The sequence below is a fragment of the Papio anubis genome, chromosome 17 (genome assembly GCF_008728515.1).
Source record: "Papio anubis isolate 15944 chromosome 17, Panubis1.0, whole genome shotgun sequence".
NCBI lineage: Eukaryota > Metazoa > Chordata > Mammalia > Primates > Cercopithecidae > Papio > Papio anubis.
The window spans coordinates 17,230,350-17,252,221 of record NC_044992.1 but is presented as its reverse complement, the minus strand read 5'-3'; the positions used below and the strand labels follow the sequence as shown (position 1 = coordinate 17,252,221).

The window sequence follows — 21,872 nt, the reverse complement described above, 5'->3', positions numbered from 1 at the left end:
TCTGGGCCCTCCTGCTGCCATGGTGTCATCTACCATTTGGTGTTTTCTTGGAGAAAAACGTGTCTGTTTTATGCCAGTACCATGCTGTTTTGGTTAATATCACTTTGTAGTATATTTTGAAGTCTAGTAATGTGATGCCTCCAGCATTGTCCTTTTTGCTCAAGATGGCTTTGGCTATTCAGGGTCCTTTGTGGTTCCAAATTTTAGGATTTTTTTTTTCTATTTCTGCAAAGAATGTCATTGGTGTTTTGATGGGGATTGCATTGAATCTGTAGGTTGCTTTGGGTAGCAACAAAGTAACTTTTGAGAAGGGAACAGCCCCTCCCCAGGACCACCACACTGCTAGTGGCTTGAGGACTTGCTGCCCCATGGCATGTGGGATCAGATCATTTTGTCAAACCCACAGAGGGCACCTGACGACCCTGCATTCCCCTCTGCCACAAATGAGCAGCTTGGCTTGATGGTCAGGGACAAGCCAGCACAGCATCTCCTGGTGCCAGCCAGAATCTTGTGACAGTCTCCCTATCCAGAGACTGCTGGCTTGGGTCAGACCCACTGCCACTTGAGCAGACCCTGGGGACTTGCATCCTCCCAATGGCCTGGGCCTGAGCACTTGCCCTGCCCTCGCAGCCGGACACCCGCATGGATGTTCAAAGCAGCCGGTCAGCACCTCTGACCTCCCCGCCTCCCTAAATGGGCAGCTATGGCTGCCAGCCCCACTCAGACGCCCTGCCTCAGTGCCAGCTCCAGGCTCTCTCCTCAGCATGTACGTTCTGCTTTTCCTCTCAAAGCTGGAAGGACTTGAAAATAGATGTGGGACAGATTGGCCCCACATAGGTCATGAGCTGATAACAGTCACTCAACTGCATGAGTGGCGTTTTAGAGATAACCTCATTAGGGTGACTTATCAAGATATGTTCATTGATAATTAGGTAACAGAAGCCAGATTTTTTTTCACCCACAGCCCTAGTCCCTCTTCTGAACATCCTCATCTTACTATACAGTAGACATTTTGTCAAAGGCTTTCAATCAAACTGCCTGGGTTCCAATCACAACCCTATCTCTTATAAGCTGTGTGTCCTTGGGCAGGTTACCATCATCTCTGTGCCTCAGTTTCCTCATCTGTAAAAGGGAACCATAATAGTAACTACTTTACCATGTTGATGTGAAGATTAAAAGAGCAAACATGAGTTCAGTGCTTCTCAGAGGGCTGGCCCTCAGGAGGCCCCCAGTCAGTGTCAGTGATGTATTATTCCTTTATTTTTTTTATTTTTTTTTTGAGACAGGGTCTTGCTCTGTCACCCAGACTGGAATGCAGTGGCACAATCATGGCTCACCTTGACCTCCCAGGCTCAAGTAATCCTCCAACCTCAGTCTCCCAAGTAGCTGGGACCACCAGGTGCATATCACCTAATTTTTAAATTATTATTTGTAGAGATGGGGTCTCGCTATGTTGCCCAGGCTGGTCTCAAATTCCAGGGCTCAAGCAATCCTTCCACCTCAGCCTTTCAAAGTGCCGTTGGTATTACTCATATAGTCAGAGCATACTTTTTCCTCCTAAGAAGGGTAGGCCACGTTTTTTGTTGCTTAGATGGAAGGAGACTTAGGCCATGGTATAAGGTCCTGGGAAGTCTCTTCCTGTAACTGCAGGCGTAAAGCCACAGGAATGGTGGTGAGCTGGCACCAGACAGAGCCAGCTGGGCTAGAGGGAGGGCTGGCCACTGAAAATGCCAGCCCAGCCTGCTTCTCTGCTGTTGGCCTCTGGATTCATCTTTTTCTGTGTGTCCCAGTCATTAGAAATTAAGCACGTTTCAGTCCTGTGCCTTCTGGGTGTCACAGACATTGAAGCTGTGCTGGTAGGGATCTCCACCCACCCCAAGATGGTCTGTCTGGGGAATTCCAGACTGGGCACTCAGGGACAGCCTTACTTCACAGGGAAGGTGGTTTCTTGTGTGCTATCTGGTCAATAGCAATTAGCTGCACTTAACAGCTTAGGGAGGAAGGCTGGTGTCATGGTGACCCTATCACCACACTGCTATCTTGGGTATCTGTTTGGGCCCCAGGACAGAGGCTGTGGAAGTCAGGGACTGCTGGTCCTTGTGTCTGCAGGACTTAGCCCCGTATCTGGCAGAGTGGAGGCTTGGTGAGCATATGTTCTCACACTCATTCTGCAGATGACGCCTGGCATCTGTGCTGCACATTGTACACTGTTGCTGGTACTGAGGAGGTACATGGTGGTGAAAAGGCCATCCCTGTCCTCCCTCCTGAGCGTATATGTAGTGTGAATAGTCACATCGGCAGCAAATACACATCACTCAGATAGTCTGAAACTGTGATGAGGCTCTGACCTGATAAATGGGGCGTGTGATCCAGAGACAGTGGTTTTCCAGGAAGCTGATGAAGAAAGGCCTCTCCCAAGAGCTGATAGTCAAGCTGAAATCCGAATGACAAGGACAAGCCAGGCACATGGGGACCTAGGAAGAGCGTGTCCGCCAGGCAGAATATCAACTGAAAGGAGCAAGTCTGGGTGATTGGGGAACAGCTCAGAGGCTGCCGCTGAGCATCGGGAGTGAGAGGTCTGGGGGTGGGAATTGCCCAGATGGGCAGGGCCAGCCACAAGGGTCTGGGGGACTATGGGGAGGAGCTTATGCTAGGGGTCATGAAAGCCACTCTAAGGTGTTGTGTAAAAGTGTTTAGTGATAGGGTTTGGGTTTTCAAGGGTCCCTCTGACTGCCACATGGAGGACAGACTGTAAGAGGACAGTAAAGAGACAAGCCGTCCAGGCCAAGGATGATGGTGGCTTGCCTTGGTGGTGATGTGGCGACAGCGAGAAGCTGAGAAACTGGCAGTGGAGTGAATTATGCATGCACTAAAGCAGGCCCTGACAACACAGTACCTCTGCCTGGGCGCTGGATGACCACACTCCTTCCAGAGACATAAACATGCTGCTGTGGGACCCCAGCACAGACATCCGGGAGAGCCTTCTTAGCGTGCAGACCCCAGGGATGGAGCCAGGTGCCCCAGGCCGACCCTGCTGATTTTGTGACCACTCATCAGTGGATGTGCTGGTGCAAACGGACGGCATCGTGCGGGATCAGAAATGGTGGTTCCAACACCCCCACAGTACTCATCATAGAGACTCTAAGGTTAAGAAGACCTCCAGGGGAAATCTCAGACTTCAACCTCTACCTGTAACTGCTTCTCTTAGAAAGTGCCAGAAGCCTCCACATAATTGAACTTTTGGAAACCTACCTGTTGGAAAGTTGAAACCATCTAATTATCATGAGCTCCTCTTTAACTGGGCCCCACTGGGTGCCCCACCAGGTGCTTTGTTAGCCTATTTTATCTGCCAGCAACCCTGTAAAGCAGGTTAGTGTGCCCTTTTGCAGATGAGAACACTGAGGCTCTGGGAGCTTGTCAGGCTTACTCACAGGGCCTCAGTCCAGCCACAGAGCTGGGTTGGACCACATCTGTCAGGCCCCTCCCCTCCCCTTTCGCCCAGCTCCGCCCCGCCCCGCCCAGTTCAACTCCATCCCGCCCTTTCCCGCCATGCTTCGCCCGAGCTGCCCACCGCGCGCAGGTCGTCCGGCAGGTCCTCGTCCAGGTCGCCCTTGACAATCTTCTCCAGGGTGCTGATAGAGATCTCCAGGAGCTTCTCGTGGTGGTGGTTCTCCAGGTCCCGGCACTGGGCCATCGTGCAGCCCCGAGTTAAGCAAAGGCCAGGGAGGAGCAGGCCCAGCGCGTCCCTGATTCACTCAGAGGGCCGGAGACAGACTTTAAGGGCCCAAGGCGAGCTCGGAGATTGCGGCTGGCAGCACCGTCCACCCACAAGCACCCAAGCCTGGGCCATCCCCGACTCCCCGCCCCTGCCCCACACCTCGGACGGACCTTTGGCGCCTGCCATCACCCTCTTCTCTCCCTCCTGCATGGAGGCTCCTGGCGCTAGTCTCTGGGTTACCAGAGTGTGCTTGCTGGCAACACAGGGGGCTCATTTCTCAGTGAACATCACCCATATGAGAACAATCATACTGGGACCCTACTGCAAACAGTTTGGATGTTGTCCCTCTAGGCATCCAAACCACAGCTCTAAAAGACCATCAGTGTTCTGAGGGTCGGGAAACCCCCTCAGACCCTGTGGAACATTCTTTTGTCCAGAGGCCAGGACAACCCCAGGGGCTCTGTAGCACCTCCCCATGGGGGAAGGTCATCACACAAAGGATATAGGCTTTGGACATTTTCGATAAACAGTCCCACCATGTCAACAATGTTCCTTTCAAACATGTTTATAGTCTCCTGGAAATGTTAAAGAACACAGTTAACATGCACATTTAGACATCCAGCACAGAGCAAAAGGTGCTCCTTAGAATTTAGCAACCACCTCCTCTAATCACAGACCTTCGGGGTAAAGACCACCCATCTTGACCCTCCTGAGCAGATGGTTGTGAACTGATCCCTCTGCTCTCTCTAGAGTTGTTCTCCAACCATATTAACTCCCTCACCATCTGAATGTTTAATGCTGTCACTGGAACTTTGCCAGAAACACTTGTCCTGGTCTTACTCCCCTTACCTGCCTGCCCAACACACACACAGAGCCAACTCCCTCTCCTTTGGGTTTCTCAGTGACATCTGTGCATCACCTCCAGGGAAAAAGTGGAGTGAGCTGTTAAGACCTAGACTGCCTGGGTCAGTATTCCCAGCTCCAGCACTGCGTGTAACTCTGGGAAAGGCATTTCACCTCCTTGGGCCTCATCTTCCTCATCTGGGAAATAGGTTTCCTGCATAATCCCTGTGTTGTGGAGTTGTGGTGAGGTTAAATGAATCACTTCACACAAAATGCTTTGCCTGGCCGAGAGGAGGCCCTCAGTAGGAACTGGCTGTCACCCCAGATCTCTTTCAGTTAGTTGCTGTTTTGTGGTGGTTAGCAAGGCACCTAAGGCCCAAATGGGATTTAGTGTTGACTGAAGGAACAATGGAAGATGTGATTTCCAGGCCTGCCACTCTGGAAGTGCCCTACCCCCATCTGCCATAGACTCAAGGGGCTGCAAGGTGAGCAGGGGTGGAATCTATAGGAACGTGAGGACTGTCTGCAGAGTGAGCACACTGCACTATTTTCAAACACATGCATGTGCTGTTCTTGTGAATAAAAATAGGGTCATTGAAAAGCATGATTGCCCTTGTGGCTTTCTGGTCACCGGTAATACAAGTAGGATGGCACACGGATTCTGGGAAACGTTTGGATGTTGAAAAGCAATCTCCTTGCCTGAAAAGTCTGGGAGCTGCTGCCTCGTTCTCCCCGGCACTGTGCGCTGCTTCTGCAGTGCCTGCGTTCCCCAGCGGGGAGGGAGCACCTGCCCTGTGATGTGATGGGGAAATCTATCCCATGTCTGAGGTGTCACTTGACGTGTGAGGAATTGATTAGGCGCTATCACTTGGCCCAGCCACAGCAGCATCCAATGAGGTTCAATTCATCACATCACTTCAGACTCCCGGCCTCCGCTGCCTTGTAACACACACACTGGCCGCTAATGAATTTCAGACAGCGGCGCTTTTCATTTCCACTACTTAGTGCTGAGTTGCAGCCTCCTCGCATCGCCTGAGAAGCGGCAACCGCAGGCTGCAATGCGCGGGGGTCTTTGTTTGGTCCCCCAAGTGGGGGTCCACTTTGCCTTTAGAGTTCCCTGGATAGCTCCAGGGGTCTAATCAAAAACCTCTCCCCACTGACTTCCAGGATAGGGGGAACATTTCAGAAGAATGAGCTCACCTCTCATTTTCCACAAGAATCACTTCCAATCTAAATGATTAAAATGTATCAAAAGCAAACACAGGACTGATGAGCAAGAAAGCTGCAGCCTGGCACGCTGAGTCATGCTGGACGTTTCCAGCAGAGGCGTGCCCGTGAAGGCTGCAGTTCACCTATGGATGTGCAGCTGCATCCCCAGATCCTGGCACTTGTGCCCAGGGCCCAGCCTCACCTCCAGCTGCTCCACCAGCTGCATCTCCAGCATCATGAGCTCATTGAACAACTCACTGACGTCAGCGCTGCATTCCAGGATCATCTTCTCAATGTTGGGCAGTTCCGACTCCTCTTGAATGGCACTTAAACTCTGGAAACAATAGACTGCACTTCAGGAATCAACAACTAAGTGTAATTAGATAGTGGCAGGTGGCAATTTGGTTTTGTGGGTAACAATTTGGGCTCTGGAGTCAGCCTGCCCAAGTGCAAGTCTCAGCTTTGCCACTTGCTGGCTCTGAGAGCTTGTGGAAGCTACCTACCCTCTCCATGTCTCCGTTTCTTAGTCTGTAAAGTGCAATTGATAGCCCCTACCCTTGACACAGGTAAGAGAACATATGTGAGGCTCTTTGAGCACTAGCAAGTGCCCACTCCCTATTAGCTCAGGTTTTTATTAGAGGCTGGTAGGCAGGGTGGAAGCAGCCATGGTTTTCATGGGGCTCAGAGCATTTCACACCAAAATACGCTGCTTTGGCATAGTGATTATTTTGAGTTAAAGATACTTAAAAATGCCTGTAATCCCAGCACTTTGGGAGGCTGAGGCGGGCAGATCATGAGGTCAGGAGATCCAGACCATCCTGGCTAACAGCGTGAAACTCTGTCTCTACCAAAAATACAAAAAATTAGCCAGGCGTGGTGGCGGGCGCCTGTAGTCCCAGCTACTCGGGAGGCTGAGGCAGAAGCATGAGGTGAACCTGGGAGGCGGAGCTTGCAGTGAGCCGAGATCGCGCCACTGCACTCCAGCCTGGGCGACAGAGTGAGACTCTGTCTCAAAAAAAAGAGATACTGGCCGGGCGCGGGGGCTCACGCCTGTAATCCCAGTACTTTGGGAGGCCGAGGCGGGTGGATCATGAGGTCAGGAGATCGAGACCATCCTGAAGCAACACGGTGAGTTCCTCGTTCTCTACTAAAATACAAAAAATTAGCTGCGGTGGTGGGCGTCAGTCTCATATTAGAGGCTGAGTAGGAGAATGGCGGAACCTCGAAGTAAGCAGTGAGCTGAGATCTCGTTGCTGCACTCCAGTTTGCAACAGAGCGAGACTCTGTTCAAAAAAAAAAGGGATACTTAAAAACAGAAAGTGCAAAGAGAACACCCTGACCTCCCTTTTTCTTCCTGAAAGCAGGAGTTAAGTCTACCATGGGAAAGGTGCCCTCCCTGTACCAGGAGGAAGGAAACCATTCTTTTTTTTTTCCAAAGACGTAGTCTGTTTCATGTCGCCCAGGCTGAGGCACGGCATGATCTCGCTCAATGCATTCTGCCTCCCCTGAGTCTGCTAATCACCTTCGCCTCAGCCTCCTGAGTGCTGGGATTACAGGCACCTGCCACCATGCCTGCCTAATTTTGTATTTTTAGTAGAGACGGGTTTCACTCATCTTGGTGAGACTGGTCCTGAACTCCTGACCTCATGATCCACCCACCTCGGCCTCCCAAAGTGCTGGGATTACAGGCGTGAGCCACTGCACCCTGCCAAGAAGCCATTCTTATCATCAGAGGGAGGGAGTGCGGGCCAAGCGGAATCTGTGTGAACAAGCCTTGTGAAACTTACCCTCATCTGCCTTGTCACTTCTCCACGATGAACTGCCTTAGCCCAAACCTCTTTGTCTTGTCACATTCTCACAATTCACTACTGTCTGTCCAACCAAGTGTAGAAGCTTTTGGCCCTAACGGCTTCTTGAGTCTTCATTTTGCTTGTGAATGGTCCCATGTACATGTGAAAATTACTCAATAAAATTTGTATGCTTTTCTCTTGTTTGTCTTATGTCAGTTTAATTCTTGGTCCTAGTCAGTGACCCTGATAAGCTAGAGGAAAAAATTTACCTGCCTTACAACTTCAGATTTAGGTGGACCTGAATTTGAATCCTGCCCGGGTCACTTAGCAGTGTGACCTTGACAGACCCACTTTCATTCTCTGACTCAGTTTCCTCACTGTAAATGGGGAGAAGCATCTCTGCCTCACAGGGTCCTGGGGATCAGAGGAAGCACCTGGCGCAGAGTACAGCTCGGCTATCGGAGGCTCCTATAAAAGGCCTGTCACAGGCACAGGCCAGGAAAAACCCTGGCAAGGAAAGACAGTTCCAGTCTTTGAGGAGATGAATTGAACCCACACAGAACCCCAGTGAGCAAGTGGAAGCTACTGCTAAATAGATGCTGAGCCCTTTGGAATGAGGGGGTGCTCAGAGGGTATATGGCAACCTGGGGTCCAAACAGCACTGATTACCAGCTGCTTACCAGCAAAGGGCCTGGGTTACCACCAACACCAGATGTGATGTTGGCTTGTTTTTGTTGATGCCTGGTACTAGTCATGAAGGAGGATGGAGTAACAGCATGATTGAGGCGGGTGAATGACATAATAATAGCTACCCTCTCTGGAGAAAAACCAGGCTCGATCCCTACCTCAAACATTACATGAAAACAAATTACTGATGAAGATTCAAATGTAAAAAGTTAAACCATAAAAGTGCTAGCAGAAAACCTGGGAGATTTTTTTTTTTTTCCTTTGAGACAGAGTCTCACTCTGTTACCCAGGCTGGAGTGCAGGGATGCGATCTCGGTTCACTGCAACCTCTGTCTCCCAGTTTTAAGCGATTCTCTCGCTTCAGCTTCCCGAGTAGCTGGGAATACAGGGAATACACCTGCCACCAAGCCCGGTGAATTATGCATGCACTAATTCTACTACCTTAAAAATTTAAAAGTTGTTTTAAATTTATTTATGTATTTACTTTTAAGACGGGGTCTTACTATGTTGCCCAGGCTGCTCTCAAACTGCTGGGCTCAAGCGATCTTCCTGCCACAGCTTCCCAAAGTGCTGGGATTACAGTTGTGAACCACCTCCCCCAGCCAAAAAAATTTTAATTCTGAATGGTAAAAGCACCACAGACAACACTGCAAGATAAAACACAAACCGGGAAAAATATCTGCCCTTAATTTCACTGACAAAATCTATAAAGAGCTCCTACAAAGTAATAACTTTTTTTTTTTCTTTTTTGAGACAGTCTTGCTCTATTGCCCAGGCTGCAGTGCAGTGGCACGATCTTGGCTCACTGCAACCTCCACCTCCTGATTCAAGTGATTCTCCTGCCTCAGCCTCCCAAGTAGCTGGGATTACAGGCGTGCACCACCACCCTGGCTAATTTTTGTATTTTTAGTAGAGATGGGGTTTTACCATGTTGTCCAGGCTGGTCTCGAGCTCCTGACCTCAAGTAATCCACCCACCTTGGCCTCCCAAAGTGCTGAGATTACAGACATGAGCTACCATGCCCAGCCAGGTAACAACTTTTTAAAAAAGAAAGGTCTGGTCTGATGGTAGTAGGTTATCAGAACTTATTAAATTTGGTGGGTCACTAAAGTTGGTATACAATCTCCCACTGCTAAATTTGACTAGCTAAAAAAATAAAAAGAAAAAAAGAAAGAAACAGCCAGGTGTGGTGTTGTGTTCCTGTAGCCCCAGCTACCCAGGAGGCTGAGACAGGAGGATTGCTTGAGCCCAGGAGTTCGAGGCTGCAGTGAGCTATAATGGTGCACTGTACTCCAACCTGGGCAATGGAGTTAGACCCTATCTCTAAAAATAGTAATAATAAATAATTTGAGAGAGAGGGAGAGAGAAACCAAAAACCCAATAGAAAAGTGGGCAAGGGCAAAATATAAGTACAAATAATTCACAGAATAAGAAACACAAATGGTTGTAAAACATGTATTGCTCATCCCCACTTAAGAGAAAATAAATGCATACTCAGGGTGCACAGACTGGCAAAATGAGGAAGCCCATGACACTGGCCTGACGATGGCTGTGGAGGGTAAAGGTTCTGTGGGTTACAGTTGGACAATAACCATGAAAAACAACAATGCACAGTTTCCACTTTTAGGACTTCATCCTGCAGGTCAAACTTGCACCAACTTATTCAGTGGAACACTAAAGAGCAAAAGGTTGGGAAAAAACCTAACTGTTCATCAACAGGGACTGGCTAAATAATTACGGCTCACCCATGCAATGTGATATTTTAGTTATAAAAAAATGAAGTAACTTTTTCATTTTGGAAGGCTCTCCAAGATACCTAACATAGGAAAGCAAAGTACAGAACAGGGCAAGCTATGCACACACACACACACACACATATACACAAGAAAGCAAAGTATAGAATAGGGCATGCTATGCTCACACACACAGGAAAGCAAAGTACAGAACAGGGCATGCTATGCTCACACACACACACAGGAAAGCAAAGTACACAATAGGGCATGCTACGCGCATGCGCCCGCGCACGCACGCGCGTACACACACACACACACAGAGATACAGGAGTAGGAGGGAGACCATATCCCCCGGTGGTCATTGTTCAGTCTGTGCCATGTGCACACACCACCCATTCAAGAGTGCAGCTGACTACACACAGATATGCTGTCATCCTTTTAGGCTGACTCTGCTCCAGGCCTTGCACAAGTGCTTTCCCTGTCTCTGTTTCTCACTACAGTTCTTCGAGGTGGTTATCTCTGTTCTGCACATGAGGAAATGGAGGCTAGGAGAGGGTCCATAATGGATCTCTGGGTCACCAGTGAGGAGTCTGCCTGAGCCCCAAGCCTTACATGGCTGCACCATGACCCTGAAACGTGGCTCACTGGGCACCTGGAGCAGTGCATGTGCAGTGGATGAGGCCTAATGGGGGTGAGTGGGAGGAGCGTAGGAAAAACTATAGGAGAGGGCCTGTCAGGGAGGGAACTGGGGGTCTGCAGGGCCTATGGGGTCTTGGGAACTTCTAAGTCAGTGGCCTCTATCTAGGCTGTGCATGGAAAGCACCCGTGGAACAATGGAAAATCCCTGTGCCAGGCCACGCCCCAGTCTAAGTGGGTGCTGCTGGGCCTGGATGCAAGCACATTTCCAGGGCCCGGGGACTCCGCATGCAGGCTGGGCAGGATCCACTGCTCTTGGCTCTAGAAGGGGAGCACTAGGGTAGTCAGCTCATCCGAGGTGGCCTTTGAGGAGCTGGCCCGCACTGAAGGCAGGTGCCTGAACGGAGGAGCAAGTGGCACGTTCCATGCTCCAAATCAGGCTTGGCATGGCCCACATCCTACTTCTGCAGAGGGACTCGCTGCTGAGGGGCTGGGTCCCTGCACCGGGCCTCAGGAAGCGCCAGATAGCTGACACTCCTAAGCCCAGTGGCTACAGGGACCAGATAAATGTCAGGAAGAAAGGCTGGACAGGGACTGGGGGGACTGGAGACATGACCTGTCCAGAGGGGACAACTGCCACTCAAGCCCTGATGACAGCTGCTTCCAGAGAAGCTGGCAACCACAAATTTTTCTGCGAAATCTGCTAGTTTCTAATGTCAGCAGGATGTTCAAAATGTTTTAAAACCCTACACAGGCCAAATAAAACACATATGTGAGCCAAATGTATTCCTCTGCCGACAGTTTTGAACTTCTGGTTGAACACAGTAACCCCTGCTCCCTAAAATATAATAAGGAGGGTCTTGAGAATTAAATCACACAGCATGTGAGGCCCTGGAGGTTAATGAGACAGGAATGGGGGTGGCCGTGGGGGAGGCGGGAAGCACCTGGGAGTGGATCATTGACTCCATCGGATCTGAACTTGTGCATCGAGGGACTTTGCTCTACTTTAAGTTCACAACCAGGAAGGGCCTTATGGGATCCCTAAAGCCCCTTATGCTACAAGCAAGCTTGGTGTGTGTGAACAGTTTTTGGAGGAAAAAGAAGGTACACAGCTTTCCTTAGCATCTCACAAAGATCTGTGATTTACAATAGGCTAAGCATCCTGTCTTTAAAAGTAATGCCAACTCAAAGAGGCAGCTGCCATCAAATACAAAGACTGGTGCCCTTCCCAATGGCCTCTGCTTGGGCTGGACCCCATGGCCTGGTTAGGCCGAGTCCTGACCACCCAGAGCCTTCTCCTTTGCTGCTCCTAGGGGGTGGAGGAACACCCTTCCTCTCCATCAACTTTTCTTTCTTCTGTGAGCCTCAGCCTTCCCTAAACTCCCCCGCCTGAGATAAGGTGCCCCTAGGGCACCCCGAAGGCTCCCCAGGCTTCCCTCCAGGATGGCACTGATTCCTCTGCTTGCTCAGGTCAGGGCTGGGGCCTGGGCCTGGGTCTGAGCCCCACAAGAGCAGGAACCATGTCCAGTGTGGCTCTAGCTTCCTAGGAGCAGGCAGAGAGCAGAGCTCAGAAAACGTCTATTAAATGAATGAATGAATGAACAAAAGGATGGTAATCATTAGTCAAAATAGTAATGGTAATACTAATACTGTTATTAATAGTAATGATGATGATAAGTTCGGGGATGGAGCTGACCTTGAATCCCAAGGGCGCTTTGTGTGACAAAGATCCACAGGCCACACGTCAAGTGGTGGGGAGCTGTAGTTGGTGGGGCTGGGGTAAGGCAGGCCTTGGCTCTGCCACTGATTAGCTGTGTGATCTCTTGCAAATGGGGACAATAACCATTGGCCTCAGGGGTCATCAGAGGGTACAGGAGTTGCAGCCCCTCTACAGTGGGGGTGGCAAGAGCAGGGAGGGCCTCAGGAGGCTCGGGGCCTACCGACAAGTGCTTCTCCTCGAACTGGGCAATCTTGCATTTGCCCTGCTCCTGGTTTTCCTGGATAGCCTCGTGGACACATTCACTGAAGGTGTCAAGCTCTATTTTCCGCTTCTCCTGCTGTTTCAGGCCATACTCAAAAATGTTCACGCAGATGATGACAAACTTGTCCTTGTAGGTGAGTGGCCGTTAAGGAAATCCACAGCTGTTTCAGGAGCAGGCTGCGGAGGGCATGGCAAGGGTGTTGGTAACCCTGGCACTGTGCGCTCAACAGTGTGTGGGACTCAAACTCCTGGTCTCATGTGGTTCATTTGGTGGATGAAGAAATCAAAGGCCCAGAGAGCCAGGACTGAGATGTGGGTACAATGTGTGTTTGGTGCGTCCCCACCCTCAGCCTGAGGGATTCAGGAATGGGGCCTGTGTGAAGGAAGGAGGCAGGGACCACTGGGGAGTCTACAGAGCAGAAGGCAGACATGCTCAGAGAGGTCCCAGAAGAGAGGCCTAGGGAACCTGGGGGCCTGTGAGCCGGTCCCAGCTGGGGAAGCAGGCAGTGTGCGTTTCTGTCTCTTGTGTGCTATCTGGAAGGGCACCCTTACTGAGGGCCTGTCTTGGTGCTCAGCTGCTGCAGTTGTACTGGGGATGTTCAAGTCCTGGCTCTGCCACTGCTTCCAGGACCCATCCTGGCAAGTCACTTCACCTCTCTGGGCCTCAGTTTCCTCATCTGCAGCTGAGGGTACAAAAGAGCCTGCCACATGGAGTCCCTGGAGTCAGGAAGGTAAAGCCCACGGGACCTTGGTGATCCTGTGGGATGGAAACTGATGCCCGGAGAGATGAAATGCCTTGCCGAAGTCACATGGCTACACGGGGCTACAGCCAAGGCAAACCTGGGTCACCAGCTGGCAGAAACAACCCAGCCCAGGAGCTCTGCTGTTCACTGTTCCTCACCACCCTGCCCTCATTCTTTCCAGAATGTCAGGTGTGTTTGGTTGTTTTTGAGAGATGGTGATATAGTTTGGCTGTGTCCCCAACCAAACTCATCTTGAACTGCAGCTCTCACAATTCCCATGTGTTCTGGGAGGAACCCGGTGGGGGGTAACTGAATTATGGGGGTGGGTCTTTCCTGCGCTGTTCTCGTGATAGTGAATGAGTCTCACGAGATCTGATGGTTTTAAAAATGGGAGTTTCCCTGCACAGGCTCTTTCTTTGCCCACCACTCACATAAGATGTGACTTGCTCCTCCTTGCCTTCTGCCATGATTGTGAGGCCTCGCCAGCCATGTGGAACTGTCTATCCAATTAAACCTCTTTCTGGCTGGGCATGGTGGCTCTCGCCTGTAATCCCAACACTTTGGGAGGCTAAGGCAGGTGGATCACCTGAGGTCAGGAGTTGGAGACCAGCCTGACCAACATAGTGAAACCCAGTCTCTACTAAATACAAAAAAAAAAATTAACCAGGTGTGGTGGCACATGCCTGTAATCCCAACTACTTGGGAGGTTGAGGCAGGAAAACCACTTGAACCCAGGAGGTAGAGGTTGCAGTAAGTCGAGATTGCACAATTGCACTCCAGCCTGGGCAACAAGGGCGAAACGCTGTCTCAAAAAAAACAAAACAAAACAAAACCCCAAACCTCTTTCTTTTGTAAATTGCCCAGTCTCAAGTATGTCTTTATCAGGAACGTGAAAACAGACTAATACAGATAGGGTCTCACTACGTTGCCTAGACTGGTCTCAAATTCCTGGCCTCAAACAATCCTCCTGCCTTGGCCTCCCGAAGTGCTGGGATTATAGGCATGAGCCACCTCATAGGCCCAGAAGGTCAGGTTTTTGAGTGAATTTCTCTCTATCCAGTGAAGGTGGCTCCACAGACTCATCTGTGACTGGATGCCTTAGCTCAGAGCTCTCAGATCCAGGAGCTCCTTGATTCTGTCCTGAGTCCCTCAGCTCACAATTTAAGCCCATTGGTTGGTGGTCATGGCCATGGCCCTAATGACAGGTACCAACCACATCCTCTGGGCTCCAGGCAACTGGGGAAAGAATCAGCTTCTCAGGCCCCACAGACAAAGCTTCAAAAGCTGGCCTCTAATGGGGTGACCCTGGACAGTCAAGCTATGTTTCCCCCAACTATAAAATGGGGTTAATGATGGTACCTGCCTAGTGGGGTGGTTGAGAAAACAATAAATACCAGATCCAGGTGCACAACAGGGACAAGCAAGTACGGCTAATGAGAACACATTTCAATCCACTTCTCCACCACTGAAAACCTGGCTTGCCAAACACGGCCAGCCCATGCCATGCTGACCAGATACTCCACATGTCCCTGAAATCCAGACAGCATCTCCCCCATGCAGCTCAGCTGACCTGGCTCTGAACTGCCTCTTGGGTACATTACTCTCAAGTGGAGATTTTGCCTCCCAGGGTCTTACAAGAGAGATGGAGAAACTGAGGCCTAGAGCGGAAGGAGTCTTGCCAAGGCAGGCTGGTGGCACAGGCTGTGAGACAGCCATGAACTCGGAAGGATATGCCTCAAGGAGCTCACTGACACCAGGCAGGTAGGACAGCTTGTTGCCCTCTGAGTCCTCAGCATACATGCTGTCAAACAGGAAGGAGCCGTTCAGGTGTTCCACAAACGCAGTCTGCAGGCAGAAAGACACCCAGGTAGGACGGCTCCTGTCAGGGGCTCCTGCATCGCCTCACAGGCCCATGAGGAAGGCAGGTCAGGAGGGGGCATGTTCCAGGCAAAGAGAATGGCATGTGCAGAGGTGCAGAGGCGTAAAACTGCAGGCTGTTTCCAGAATGTTACACATGGCTCAGTCTGGTTGCCAGGAGGGGTGGGGACCAGTGGGAGAGAGGCCAACAGGGTCTAGTCATGAATTCAGGGCCATGCTGGGCTAAGGGACCCGAGCCGTTTCTGGCATGTCATGGGGAACTGCCTTAAGGGTCTGAAGGGGCCTCTGACAGACGGTTTTTAGCACATTCTCTCCAGCAGCTGGAGGTAGGAATGCCAATAAGGGGTAGGGTCAGGACTGAGACGAAGCTGGCCCTGGGGCAGGGAGCAGACGAGCCAGGCGGGGAGAGGGCATCAGGCCCTGTGGAGGGAGCATGATTTCTATGTTTTCAGAGCCTGGGGATCCCTGCGGACCGTTTTACTTGATCAGTGCCCTCTTGTGGGCATCTCTGAGCGGGGCCGAGGGCGTGCAGCCTGCCAGAGCGGTACCTTGTGCTTCTCCAGCTCCTCCTGCCGCGCCCGCTCGTCCTGCAGCCGGACCTGCATCAGGTTCTCCCGGTGCTTCAGCTCGTCGATGCTGTACTGGTGCTTAGCCTCTGCAAGCTCTTTCTGACCAGGGAATGGGAGTGGCATCATTACAGGAGGTTCCTCCGAGCCACGCCGCCTCTGCCATGCCTCCTCTGCCACACTGCAGCCTCCTGCGTGTGGGCAGGGATGTTGCGTGAAGGCTGTGAAAGCCATGAGGTCTCGTGGATGAGAATGCCCATCTCCTGATGACCCTCACCAGGTTTCTGTGAGTGCAGGGAAATCAGGGAAAGACCAGGAGGAGCAGAAGCCAGCGTGGCAGACTGGGGTTCCCGGGGCCAACCCCAGGGCAGGAGCTACAGCAATGGAGTGCTCCCCTCGCCCCAGACTGGGTGTTCTCCACAGAGGACTTGCTCTCTCACTCCCAACAGTCCTCAGCAGGCCTTCTGGCCTTTTTTTGGGGAAGGAGGACAACAGGACAGAGGTAGAGTGAGGTCACAGGGCTGGTCACAAGGGTCTGGCCCTTGGCTCTCTCCACCGCACTGGCTCATCCCCCTGCACCTGGCAGGGAATGCTGGCACCTCTAGAACTCAGTCCCCGCCCCTTCTCACCTCACTCCACGTGCCCCAAGTGATCCCACCTGTACCATGGCTTCAAGTACTGCCAACTGGCAATCCTTAGATGACACTCAGGTCTCTACCTCCAGCCCTGACTCCGCCCCTGAGAGGCAGGCCTGAGCCTCTGATGGCCTGGTTCCCTCTGGAGCTCAGCTGTTAATACTGCTCCTGGGATGACACCAATTTGGGGTGAATCCTGGCTTGGCCTTGAGCCAGTGATCCTGGCTAACTGCTTGCCCTCCTTCAGCCTCCTCAACTTCTTTTCTTTTTTAATTTTTAAATTTTTTCATTCTGTTGCCCAGGCTGGAGTGCAATGGCATCTTCTCAGTTCACTGCAGCCTCAAACTCCTGGTCTCAAGCAATTCTTCTACCTCAGCCTCCTGAGTAGCCAGGATTACAGGTGTGCACCACCACACCTGGCTAATTTTGCTAGTTTCTGTAGAGATAGGGTCTCCCTATGTTGCCCAGGCTGGTCTTGAACTTCTGGACTCAAGCGATCCTCCCGCCTCAGCCTCTCAAAGTGCTGGGATTACAGGCATGCGCCACTGCTCCCAGCCCTCCTCAGCTTCTTCATCTGGAAAACCAGACAGGGCAGGCCAGCTGTGATGTGGCCCTGGGACAGTGTGTGGAAGAGGCCTGGCCCCTGGGAACATGCACGAAACAGTACCCACAAGGGTGCTGCTGGAATCCCTCTGACAGAGGCAGGTAAAGGGATTAGGAAGAGGGAGCTGCCCTTTCTCTCCCAGTTGTGGGCAGGGAAAGCTACTCTTCAATGCCTCTTTTCCAAGAAACCTGGGGGCTTGAGGACTGTGTCTCACAGGGCTGGGAGACTGAGAGGGAGACACTTGCTGTGTGGTCATCAATGCGCCGGAAGTCCAGGTACACGAGGTCAGGAAGGTAGGCACAGATGAACATCTTGTAATCCTCTGCCTCAGAGATAGGGTTCCCAGAGAGGCTGAGTGTCCGCAGGCATTTGAACCGCCGGAGGTAGACGATCTGGGGAGAAAAAGGGAGAACAGCCCATTTTCTTTCTTTTCTTTTTTTTTTAGATGGAGTCTCGCTCTGTCGCCCAGGCTGGAATGCAGTGGCACGATCTCAGCTCACTGCAAACTCCACTTCCCGGGTTCACGCCATTCACCTGCCTCAGTCTCCCGAGTAGCTGGGACTACAGGCGCCCGACACCACGCCCGGCTAATATTTTTGATTTTTAGTAGAGATGGGGTTTCACTGTGTTAGCCAGGATGGTCTCGATCTCCTGACCTCGTGACCCACCCGCCTCGGCCTCCCAAAGTGCTGGGCTTACAGGCGTGAGCCACCGCGCCCGTCCGAGAAAGGCCCATTTTCTTGGCAGCCACAGAGTTGAAAACACAGCTGCACCTCCCTCCTCAGTACTCTTTCAGAGTCAGCCTGGCCACAGCACCATCAGCAGTGGGTGGTGTGACAGGCCGTGTGCAGGTATGGGGGTGTTCCAGGCTGGGAAGCAGTACCGAGACCTTCCATCAGAAATGGGCTTTCCAAAGAACCACCAGACCGTGGTTCAGGTCTGCGGAACCACGTGGTGAGACCTTGAACGAGTTACCCAACATCTGTGAGCTTCGATGTCCACATCTGTAAAATGGGTATAAGGATATCATGTGTGTTACAGGTGTTGTAAGGACCAAATGAAATAAACTATGAAAAGCATTGGCAGAGTGCCTGACACCTATTCAGTAATGGTAGTTTTAGTTGCTGTTACTAGTATAGGCACACCCTTTTATTTTTTAAAAATCTTTTAAATTTAATTTAGTTTTATTTTTTGAGATGAAGTCTTGCTCTGTCACCCAGGCTGGAGTGCAGAGGTGTGATCTTGGCTCACTGCAACCTCTGCCTCCCAGGTTCAAGTGATTCTCGTGCCTCAGCCTCCCCAGTAGCTGGGATTACAGGCACGTGCCACCATGCCTGGCTAATTTTTGTGTTTTTAGTAGATATGGGATTTTGCCATGTTGCTCAGGCTGGTCTCAAACTGTTGGGCTCAAGCGACCCACCCACCTCAGCCTCCCAAAGGGTTGGGATTATAGGCATGAGCCACCATGCCCAGCCCTATTTTATTTTTAAGTAGGGATGGGGTCTTGCTATGTTGACCAGGCTGGTCTTGAACTCGTGGTCACAATAAATCCTCCCACCTCAGCCTCTGCACCTGGCCAGGCATGCCTTTTTAGATTGTAAAGCCCCATGAAAGGTACAAATATCTTAAATTAAATGGAACCCAATTTATGGCTAACCTTGAATTCCCTGGATAACAGCCAGGGAAACATTCCACTACCTTTATTTATTCTCCCTACACTCTATTTTTAGTAAAATGGGGAAGACGTTAACTAGGTAGTTAATATTAGGTTGGTGCAAAAGTAATTGTAGTTTTTGCCATTAAAAGTAATTGCAAAAAAGTGTTTTAAAAAAGCAATATTTCGGCTGGGTGTGGTGGCTCACGCCTGTAATCTCAGCACTTGGGAGGCTGAGGCGCGGGAATCACGAGATCAGGAGATCGAGACCATTCTGGCTAACATGGTGGAATCCCGTCTCTACTAAAAATACAAAAAAAAATTAGCCAGGCGTTGTGGTGGGCACCTATATAGTCCCAGCTACTTGGAAGGCTGAGACAGGAGAATCGCTTGAACCTGGAAGGCAGAGGTTGCACAGAGCCAAGATTGCACCACTGTACTACAGCCTGGGTGACAGGGCGAGACTCTAAAAAAAAAAAAAAAAAAAAAACCTTCATTGGATAGCATCTAGACACTGTACTATGCAAAAGATAGAAAAAAAAATAGCATGCTTTTCTGAGTGAATTTCTTTCAGTCATTTATTCAGCAAACACTATTAGTCACCTAGCAGGCCTCCAGCACCAGGTAGGTTATGAAGATACAGTGGGGAACAAGGCCCATGGGGTCCCTGCCCTTAGGGCAAGAGCTTATATTTTAGGAACGGGGGAAAAATGTTTTCTTTTTAATTTTTTTTTTTTTGGATGGAGTTTTGCTCTTGTCACTCAGGTTGAAGTGCAGTGGTGTGATCTCAGCTCAATGCAACCTCCACCTCCTAGGTTCAAGCGATTCTCCTGTCTCAGCCTCGGGAGTAGCTGGGATTACAGGCACCCGCCACCATACCCGGCTCATTTTTATATTTTAGTAGAGACAGGGTTTTGCCATGTTGGCCAGGCTGGTCTCAAACTCCTGACCTCAAGTGATTCGCCCGCCTTGGCCTCCCAAAGTGCTGGGATTATAGGCGTGAGCCACTGGGCCCGGCCAAATGTTTAAAAAAGTAAATAAAATCATTATGGTTTGGGTTAAGTGCTATAAGGAACATCAAGATGGCACCCTGAGAGAAAATAACAGGGAGGCCTCTTTCAGTTAGGAGATTCAGAGGTCTCTCTGGGAAGGTGACATTTAATCTGAGACCTGAGGGAGCCAGCGCAGAAGAGCAGAGGAGAGCACATTCCTGGAAGCCAAGACAGCACAGGCAAACGCCCTAGGCAGCAAAGAACTTGGCACATACCAGGCACTGAGCAAAAGCCAGGGTGGCTGCAGCATGGTGGGGAGGAGGCTAGGAAGAAGCTGAGATGGGAGTAGTGACAAGGTCAGGGGCTGATTCATGCAAGACCATGCAGGTCAAGAGTTTAGAATTTTTTATTTTTTATTTTTTTAGCGGAGTCTCGCTCTGTTGCCTAGGCTGCAGGAGTTGCAGTGGCGCAACTTGGCTCACTGCAAGCTCCACCTCCTAGGTTCACGTCATTCTCCTGCCTGAGCCTCCCGAGTAGCTGGGATTACAGGCGCATGCCATCACACCTGGCTAATGTTTTTGTATTTTTATTAGAGACAATGCTTTGCCATGTTGGCAGGGCTGTTCTTGAACTCCTGGCCTCAAGGGATCCGCCCTCCTTGGCCTCCCAAGGTGTTGGGATTACAGGCATGAGCCACTGAGCCCCTGCCTTCAGTTTGTTCTAAGGATGGTAGAAGCCAGTGGATTTTTTGTTTGTTTGTTTTCTTTTTTTTTCTTTGGAGATAGAGTCTCACTCTGTCGCCCAAGCTGGTGTGCAGTTGCAGTGGTGTGATTTCAGCTCACTGCAACCTCTGCCTCCCAGGTTCAAGTAATTCTCCTGCCTCAGCCTCCCAAGTAGCCAGGACTATAGGCGCACACCGCAACGCCTGGCTAATTTTTTGTATTTTAGTACAGACGGGGTTTCACTGTGTTGCCCAGGCTGGTGTCAAACTCCTGAGCTCAGGCAATCTGCCCACCTTGGCCTCCAAAGTGCTAGGATAATAGGCTCTGCCCACCTCAGCCTCCAAAGTGCTGGGATTATAGGCGTGAGCCACTGCACCTGGCCACCATTGGAGTTTTAAGTGTGTATGGGTGGGGAGGCGGGGAGACAGGACCTGATTTAATTTTTAAGAGATCTCCCAGCAAGATTCCACAAAGTGTGTTGTAGAAGGTGAGAGGCGACAGGCTGCCTCATCATTGCTGGTGGCTTTGTAAATAGTTCCACTTCCACTTGGCAAGATCTGTCAAAATTTAAAATGCACATGCCCTTTGACCTAGCAGTTCCTCTCTAGTTTATCTTGCAGATGGCTTATCCAGGTACAAAGTGACCCCTGTTTAAGAACGTCCACTACAGACTGTGTGTAATGGCACTAGATTGGAAACAACCTTGACACCCGCCTACAGGGAACTAGGAACCCACATCACGCTGCACCTGAGTGATGGAATGAGCCAGCGGAGAGGGCGAGCTGATGACTCAGGAGGAAAGGAGACACCAAAGGCAGGTGCTTGGAGGGTAGCTGGACAGATGTGACAATCATGTACAATGTTTAACACAAGATCTTTGGAAAGACACACATGTAACTTAGAAGCGGCTGGGGCCTCTGGAAGGGAAGGACAGAGGCCAGGAGTGAGTGAGCCTCTTTTCTGTGTGCCCTGCATTCTGCTTAAACATCTGTTTTTAATGCAATGAGCAGAAATTAAAATAAGCCTAATAAATATATAAATGACAAGAAAGTACATAATGAGATGCCAGATAAACAGGGCAGATAAGGACTAAAATCAAAGATGCTTGGGGTTTGGAGCTAGTACCTGAGAAGTATCCGTCAGGACTCTCTGGGTCAGGTCATCAAGAGGGCGAGTGCCTGATTGGGTGAAGAGCATCTAGGGTCTCCAGGGTCCCTGGGATGCGGCCAGACCTCGGGAGCACCTGACCCAGACATCTCAGCATTCCCCAGCAGCTTGTCCCCATGGGTCGTCTTCCATCCTCTTTCTCTCTGGGGATGGGCTTTACCAGCTTCTCCCATATTCCAGAGGGAATACCTGGCACCCAACACCCCACTGGGAAAGGGTGATGGGATTTCCTCCTGCCCAGTCCCTGCAGGGGCAGGATGGGAGAAAGGCAAGAGTGGGGTGTCCCGGCAGGGCACAAGCACGTCTACCTCACA

The 21,872-nt window shown here is 50.8% G+C and overlaps 1 protein-coding gene across 6 annotated transcripts in view; it reads right to left on the bottom strand.

Annotated features, from left to right (window-relative positions):
- DRC3 (dynein regulatory complex subunit 3) overlaps positions 1-21,872 on the bottom strand; it is a 46,703-nt gene that overhangs the window by 6,221 nt on the left and 18,610 nt on the right. For 2 of the 6 annotated variants that reach the window (XR_638960.3, XM_009189807.4), the window contains exons 6-14: positions 17,269-17,415; positions 15,767-15,886; positions 15,073-15,185; positions 12,557-12,731; positions 5,973-6,104; positions 4,223-4,293; positions 3,572-3,695; positions 2,897-3,031; positions 2,349-2,474 (exon numbers count right to left, since the gene is read on the bottom strand). Coding sequence is in view for 4 of the 6 variants with exons in the window: in XM_009189807.4 (XP_009188071.2) it covers positions 2,349-2,474; positions 2,897-3,031; positions 3,572-3,695; positions 4,223-4,293; positions 5,973-6,104; positions 12,557-12,731; positions 15,073-15,185; positions 15,767-15,886; positions 17,269-17,415 (1,143 nt within the window). In the remaining 2 variants the exon portion in view is untranslated. The remainder of the gene's footprint in view (positions 1-2,348; positions 2,475-2,896; positions 3,032-3,571; positions 3,696-4,222; positions 4,294-5,972; positions 6,105-12,556; positions 12,732-15,072; positions 15,186-15,766; positions 15,887-17,268; positions 17,416-21,872) is intronic. The other 4 variants (XR_638962.4, XM_031657390.1, XM_017950390.3 and 1 more) reach the window with 3 other exon arrangements.